This window comes from Acanthisitta chloris, unplaced genomic scaffold (assembly GCF_000695815.1).
Source record: "Acanthisitta chloris isolate BGI_N310 unplaced genomic scaffold, ASM69581v1 scaffold26173, whole genome shotgun sequence".
Lineage (NCBI taxonomy): Eukaryota > Metazoa > Chordata > Aves > Passeriformes > Acanthisittidae > Acanthisitta > Acanthisitta chloris.
The window spans coordinates 1,263-9,271 of NW_008664651.1; the positions used below are offsets into that span (position 1 = coordinate 1,263).

General features: G+C 40.3%; 1 protein-coding gene across 1 annotated transcript in view; it reads left to right on the forward strand.

The window, feature by feature from the left end:
- Window positions 1-1,160: 1,160 nt before the first annotated feature.
- Window positions 1,161-8,009, forward strand: part of CHRDL1 (chordin-like 1) — a 33,456-nt gene continuing 26,607 nt past the window's right edge. Inside the window, exons 1-3 of the mRNA XM_009071458.1 lie at window positions 1,161-1,257; window positions 3,120-3,232; window positions 7,188-7,281. Of these exons, the coding sequence (XP_009069706.1) occupies window positions 1,161-1,257; window positions 3,120-3,232; window positions 7,188-7,281 (304 nt within the window). The remainder of the gene's footprint in view (window positions 1,258-3,119; window positions 3,233-7,187; window positions 7,282-8,009) is intronic.

Here is an 8,009-nt window from a genome sequence, read left to right on the forward strand (position 1 = left end):
TATTGTTTCTGCCTTGATTATCTGTGAGGTGAAACATATTCATGTACAGTTTTGTTTTTACATTAAATATGCAGAAATCAATTAGTTTACAAAACAGATTGTTTATTTTTCAAAAAGTGACTCTTTTCAGCTTGGTAAAACTAATAGTGAATCCACATCATGGCTCTTAAAATCAACCCCAAATCTCTCTCCGACATTGTAAGGTATGGACAAGTGCACTCTGGGAAGATAACACTTTTGTGATGAATTCTGATAAAGCATCAAGATAATTCTCAGTTTAGACTCTTAGGTTGGCTATCAAAAATAAATAAATTCTACTTTAGTTAATGATTTTCTCTAAAATATTTCACCTTTAAAACCCAGAAAAAGATAAACAGAATGGCACATGCAGCAAGTACAATCCTCTCTCTGCACCACACAGACAAGAACACATTAAGTTTTGCTCCATGTGCAAGATTTTGACATACAGGAACGAAGACGACTTGTCATTCCCCCATTCTACTCTCAGCTATCAAGGCAACAGAAGGGTTAACTCTAGAAAAATTAATTATACACAGTCCCAGAACAATAGTGGTTGGAAGAGGGGCGCAGGGGCGAGTTGAATAGTGGTAGAAGCCTATTAGATGCAGTGAGGAAAACTCCCCCTGACTGCAGCGTGGCCAGAGGTTCACCCTGAGCAGGATTTCCACAGTGCAGGGCTGGCACTCCAGAGACACCCAAGGTGGATTTTACAATGAAGTAAACATGTCACAACTGACACCTGTATTTCCTAAGTTACATCCAAAAGAGATGCTCTACAAGAACATCTCCCAAACTGGTGTCTTGGGAAGGAGAACTTTAAGAATTCAGATTGCCTACTTGCCAGATTTCTCTGCTTTGGAATAAAGCAAGGACTTTATTAGAAGTAATATCCAGTTTTCATGAATGGGAATGCAGCCCCTTTTTCAAAAATGAAACGATCTGGAGGCAAAGCTGTTTCCATCAAAGGAAGATCCATGATCTGGACAGATTTTTTTGTTTCTGGCAGTTTAGGATTTCTGTGTGCTGGATGAAATCACTAAGTATCTTACAAGATTTTACTGTAATTAATTTAATCTTTTCATCCCAACAGCTCAACATTCTCTGCTTGGAGGCTCTTTCTTTTCCTTTTGTCGATAAAGATGAGAAAAAAGTGGATATTGGAGGATTTTCATTTTATCTCTTTTGGCGTGCTCTGTCTCCTTTTCATAGATGGAGGTAAACTAGAACAAGTAAAACGTAAGTAGACTTCAAACAAAGCTGTCACATCCACCCAAACTGGACACTTTCCTTCTATTCGACAGATGTGGTTCAGAAAAGAATGTCCTAAAACTTCTAACATTCTTCCTCTTTCTAATCCTGCACTTAGATTCAGGTCACACCCATGTTTGGGGCACATTTTCCTAAAGCTGTACAGGTTACATTGCAACATGAAGATCATAACACATCAATTGGAGAATCTGTTTTATTTCAAATATCCTGAATCAAGAGAGTGCTTAATTCCATTTTAGTAACCTCTGTAAACATCTGACAGATTATCTGGAATCTGTCCCATGTGTAAGACTATTGTACTGAAGTTTTCAGCTAGAGTAAAGCTCATCCAAGACTGTTCAGTTGTGCTGTAAAAACAACTTCATATGAACTGGATTAGGTACATCCTTTGGGAAAATTAAGAGTCTAACCACTGTCAAAAACTTGATGAGAAGAATTGAAAAGAATACAAACAAAAGAAAGAGAGTATTTCTACAAAGCCTGTCATCTGTGGGAGATATTAACACATTTCAGAAGTCATGGCAAGGAGGAATAACTCCCCATGTAAGTCCAGGAGTTATTGATTGGTACAGCCTTGTTACTAGCTCTCTGGACTGCTCTCCCCACCTGCACAGGTTGGGTTTTGGCCTTCTTCTCATGAAAGACATTTGCCCTTGAGAAGTAATTAAAATTTTTAGCCTCAGTCTCAGCAGTTTCTGCTTCTAAGGAAGTAGATGGGGAAAAAAAAACCAAAATAAAGAAGAGAATGAGTTCTAGAGAGGCCCTTTCCCTGCTGAAGTCACTCCCAGGAAAACCATGTCCAGGTATCCTGGTTCAAAGAAAGCACATTTCAATTGTCTGTTTTTTCATATTCTGTGTTTTGTTTGTCACACTTCTGTGTGAAGGGAATGCAGATCCCTTCACAGTTTCTATTAACAGTCCTTAGCTCTTGTTACCTTCTTCTAGCCCAGCAAATGTGAAGAATGTCCCTTGCTTGGACTATCACATGGAAGACAGGTGTTTTGTTAGATACCCTGTAGTATCATCTATACTGAGGGTAATGAATTAAACTGAATTTGGATATCATTAAGATAATGGAAAGGAATTCTCACATGGAAACACATGAGAAACACCCTTTTATTGAAGAGATTTGAGTTTTCAATGTCAAACCGTAATATGACAGATACAGGACAGTAATGTCTGACAGGTATATGGATGTCTACAAAACTGCACCTGCAAAGTTAGAAGTGCTTAATGAAAAGAAAGATCTTAAAGTATCTTGAAGTCTGATGCATAAATTGTTTCACAAATATCAGCACAAATTGTTCTGAAATACAAGGACAAACCTCTTTTACTAAGTTGTTAAAATACAGACGTGCTGAACATTCAGTGTAAGCACACTGCATTTATCTTCCCTGTGCAGGCCCCTTGTTCAAGATCCCTCTGTGGTACAACCTGGGATTTTCCTGAGTCTGGCCAATTGCTTTGGTTTCACAGTGAAAAGGTTTTGTTTTCTATAAGCCTCTGAGTGATCAGGCATTTTAATTTTCTTACCTATACAGAATTTTAGCCTGTGTTTGTTGTAGGTGAAAGGATAAAGTCACCTGTATGAAAGGCATTTTATCAGCTATTTCAGGAGCTGCAGTTTTGGAAATATGAGAGGCCACATCATTTATTTTGGTTTGGGAGATTTGAAAAAACAGCATGTGAAATTGAGGTTGTTTCCGTTGTGTGATTCTCCAGGGAAAGAAAAAGCAGTATACAGAAAACTCTGCACACCTAAATACACTTTGTAAGCACAGAATGGAAACATTCATGCATAGCTCTTTCAATTCTTTCCTGTTTTACAGATTCAGATACATACTGTGTGTTTCAAGATAAGAAGTACCGTGTAGGAGAGAGATGGCATCCTTATCTAGAACCCTATGGCCTTGTGTACTGTGTTAATTGTCTTTGCTCAGAGGTAGGACTGCTGAGTTATTGATCCTACAACTTCTTCTATTTGCTTCATTGGCTTGAATCCTTTCTGTTGTAGCTACAATTTGACAAAGCTCAAACCTGTTTTCACTAGTGGGTCCTGATCATGCTGCAGGAAATAGAGACAGTCATCCTAGTGAAAGCATTAACAGAGAAGAGCTATACTGGCAAAAAATAATTGCATGGCGTAGACAAACAGCTCCATAACAATCCAGAAGCTTTGTCAATGCTGAGCATTGCATCTTGAATGATAAGGCCCCACTACCTAAATATAATCCTTGCAGTTCCATCAATATGGATGATTATGCTGAACCTGAGTTTGGTGGTGCTTTGATCTATGTACAGTGCCTGCCTCTTCAGAGGCATTTCCACACTCAAAGCATGTGCTGCCCTAAAGTGCTGAAGGAACAGGCTTGGGTATCATCGTTAGTAAACGTCTGTGAAAGAAGAATGAGGCGATGAGACATGAAAAAAGGGCAAGGGGAGCAGAGAGAATTGGATAGAATGTGAAAGGACAGGTCCTTGACTCCCATCAGTTGATGCCTGATGCAAAAACACAGCAGTCAGAGATCCCCTAAGTATGTCATATACAGCTGGCAGGGGCCAAGGGCAGGAAAATGAGGGAAGAATATGTCCCTTGGAGTACTTTAAAATAAACAATAAGGGATCTTAATCACTAACACATGAGACACTCCAGATGCTGAATTTTGTCTGCTATATGTAATGCAGAATAAAGTATTCCTGGCTATTTTCCCTCCCTGCAAGTGTAAAATATTGGGCCCCTGTGCAGCATTTGCTCTGAGGGAATCTGCTACTACAATTTAGTGCAGAGATGCACGAACAGTAGTCCCACAAGCTTGGCTGGAGCTCAGGTCTGTGCAGCAAAATGCAGCTGTAAGAGAAAAAACAATGTAGGAAGAAAAGGAAAAGCCCTTGTTTAGAGCAGGAAGGAGTTTCCACTCAGCCTTCGCTGATGTGTGCAAAATTGAAAACTGTCTCAGTCTGTGTGGAGTGAAACACTCATTAAATTGCTGGAAGGATGTGTCTTGGACGGGGATGAAATTAACTGGAAACCCTAGATATCTGGATACAAATCATTGTTCAGTGGTTTTTAAGAAAGTGTTAGACAGTCTGGAGGAATGCAAGAGTGCATGGTCTGCTCCTCTAGAGAACAGCACTGCTGGGACTCAGGCATACCCATACTCACTCCTGCACCATGAGGCTCCAACAAATGGAGTCTGTTTTATTCCTTTCCTTTGCACTTGGGCATGGAAGACCAAGTGACAGTTCAGGGCAGCAGGGAAACTGCTGCTAGTAAAGAAGTATGGTAGTTCCCAGTGCATGCAGCTCAGGAGTGGACTGGACTCTACTCCCTTGTTTGCTACATTTGACTTCTGGTGTAAGGTGAGGGTGCAAAATGTAATCTGGGGTTATTTCCATCCAGTGGGGATGCTGAGGGATCTCTGGGATGTGACTCTAGTTGTCTGAAAGACTCCAGATAACAACTGCAGCATCCAGTCATTCATTTGAGCTTGTCTTGGCCAAAAACATTCCCTCAGAACACTGACCTACAGTGAAGTTCCTGAAGCTTCATCAGTTTCATGAAGTTTACTTCAGGAAACTCTCAACAATTTATAATTTTAACAAAATAAAGGCATTAGAAAACATGCCATGACATAGCACAAGCACAAGATCTTAAACCAAATATTACAGAGTGAAAAATGAAATCAGAGTGTGCCACAGACAGCAAGTAAGAGAGATCTAAGTGTAACCCACCTATGATTCCCTGACAGCTGGGTAAAGGACATGTACAGAGTCTGAAGCAGCAACTGATTTCCTCACACTGCAAAGAAAAGCAAAAAAGTCCTTTGGGATCTTCATCAGCAGTGTGGTCAAAATGACTTTGCTGACCTCTAAAATCATGATCCATATGATCTCTGCACAAAACAAGTCACATCAGCCAGGCAACAGAGATCTCTGCTCTGTCTCTAATAAACAGTCTGTCCATCCATCCCCCAACACACACATTTCTGATGTTTCAGGCAAAGTGAGACAAATTAACTACCTAAACAGAGGCCAAATTATTCAGTCTGGGATTGTTATTTTTTGTAAAAAAAAAAGGTTCCCTGTTTTTGTGTGTATGTAGTATTGTATTTTTACAAGTTACAATTTACATACTTAAAGCAGAATAAAACTGAACATAATTCAGTGTTCTCACCCTTGTTCCCCCTTTCTTTTACAACCCCTCCTCCCCACCCAGTTCACAGTGGAGCCTGTTGACTGTTACTGTCAGATGAATTGGAGCACTCACAATTTGTCAGATCATTATTTTACTCTCTAAAATACAGCAGCTTTTTGCTTGTGTTCATAGTCAGATCTGCAGACTTCAGGGGCTAAACTGACTTCTCCCCACACTCGGCACTGGCAGCCCAGCTTGGGAAGAGAGATGCATTGGCACTCTTGGGTACCTGATGCTACCCATGGCCCTGGCTCAGAGACTGACAGGCACTTGAGTCCCTCTTTGGTCAGCAGGGCTTGGTTTCACAAATATCACTGCGAATACCAAGCATGAGATCAGTTAAGATGGTTCTGTCCTGCTGCACCGAGGAGTCCTGCAGGCAGCATGGAGCAGCGAAGTTGGCCTGCAGAATTTTATCACAGCTGATCATGGACAGAAAGTAAACATTCACCTCAGGAGATTCCGCAGGACTTAAAATGAATGAGGGAGTGAGGTCATGGAACAGGACATGTCAGCAACATGGAGCCAGATCAGCAGGCAGTGCCAGCCTTTCCTCTCCAGCAGTGCTTTACAGGCTGTCAGGTGAGGGTCTGCTGGGCAAGGAGCTGTGCAGAGCAGGAATAGTGCCTATCCTGCAAAGAGCCTACTGCCTAAAATTTGCTCCTCCTCTGCAAAATCAGTATATTTCATTTCAGTTATCATTGGAAACAGATGGTGACAGCATTTTTAGTGTCTCTTTCCAAAGCAGATGCACAAATGTAGTTCGTGGCTAGCAATGATCTAACAGTATGATTCCAGCCTGTGGTCTGCAGATATTTAGAAGTCAATGGATTATTTTGAAAGAGGTGACTAGAAAGGCCTATACATATGGTGTCTAAGGAAGTCTGCACCTCCACTGGAAATATTTCAGTGCTTCAGAAGGCATATGAAAATAAAGTGGGTTTAGTCCTGACAACACCACCTAAAACTACAGTCACAGCATAGTATCAGTGTTCATGCTGAAAGATCTTTCTTCCTATAAACATGAGCAACTCAGAGCTAAATCAGGAGGATGAATGATAGCTGGGAAATGGGAATTTGAAATGGATAGTCTTTTCTGGTTACAGACACTGGAGAATGAAAATTCCTTGTGTTTTAATTATAAATCAAACTTAGATGTGGTCAAATAGAGTATTATGTTAATGACATGAATAATGAACCCTATTCCCAAGACTTACTCATGTTTCTTAGAAAAATGGCTACTTACCAACTGGTGTTCTTTGTCAACTGGTAAACTCATTAAATAAAAACAAAAGACTCTCCACAGTTTTCAGGAACAATTACAGATGCTATTGTCTCTTGCAGTCTTGAACTAACCCTCAGTAGGGGATATCTCAGAGACCCACAATTAATTATCCATGTCTTAGTTTTGGAAGTGCAATTCCTAAGTGTAATCTGCTCAAAGGAAGAAGGCAAATGGAGATTGTTGCAACTCATTTTTAGATGCTTCCTCTGATTTTAAGGTTTGTATGGATTTCTGACCTTCAGTGTAAACCCAAAGGCAGTGGAAGTAGTCTGGGTTTACCTTGGTGTAAGTGAAAGCAGAATGTTGTAAAAAGGCTTTTTGGTTTTTTTGTAAATATCTGGATGTAGAATTGAGAACACAGAAGTTTGTAAAACAGCCCATTTCATTAAAGTCTTATGTATTATGTTCCACCTGCAGAATGGAAATGTACTGTGCAGCAGAATAAGATGCCCAAGCCTACACTGTCCTTCCCCTGTGCATGTACCACAGCTGTGCTGCCCACGATGCCCAGGTAATTCCTACTATTGACTAACAGTCCTTTCTGAAATAGTTATTTAATATGCTGAGTAACAGCAAAATTAAATATCTGTGCTGGATAACTCCTGTGAAGTAAACATCCTCTTGTATCCATTTAGGTCATGAGAGGCTTGTCCAACAGTAAGTTACAGTATTACCCATGGTGGTTTCTTTTTAGGAAATCAGAAGTATAGATTTGGGAAGGGTTCAGGTAAGCTACCGAGTCCAATCCCCTACAATCCAGGCAGAAGGTAGCAGAAGTTTCATTGACTGACCACTCCCCAATCCTTAACTCTAAACTCTAGCACCATAAAACACAAACTTCCTGGGTTTCTGCTTTTGGTGCTTTTCATAAGAGCAGACTGAAATATATGGCTATTTGCAATGGTTCTCAGATAACAAGTGATTCAAAATTGCTGTGGCAAATGTGCATTTGCATGGTATCACTGTACAACCAGTCTGGTAATATTTGCCTTTTATATCTCAAGTCCAGGCATAGCTTCATAATTAGTAGAGACTGTTGTAAATCATAGAAGCAGTGCTGCAGAAGTTTATGACTATATAAATCCAATTGGATACTGTATAGTAAATTCCTCCAGACTGTACATTGATTATATGCTCATTATTAAGAGCCACTGTATGAAAGAGACTAAGCAGAATCTTTCACGAGGCTGTTACAGCATTCCCGACATGGCCTAATGGCTGGTAGATTTGACTGGAGCT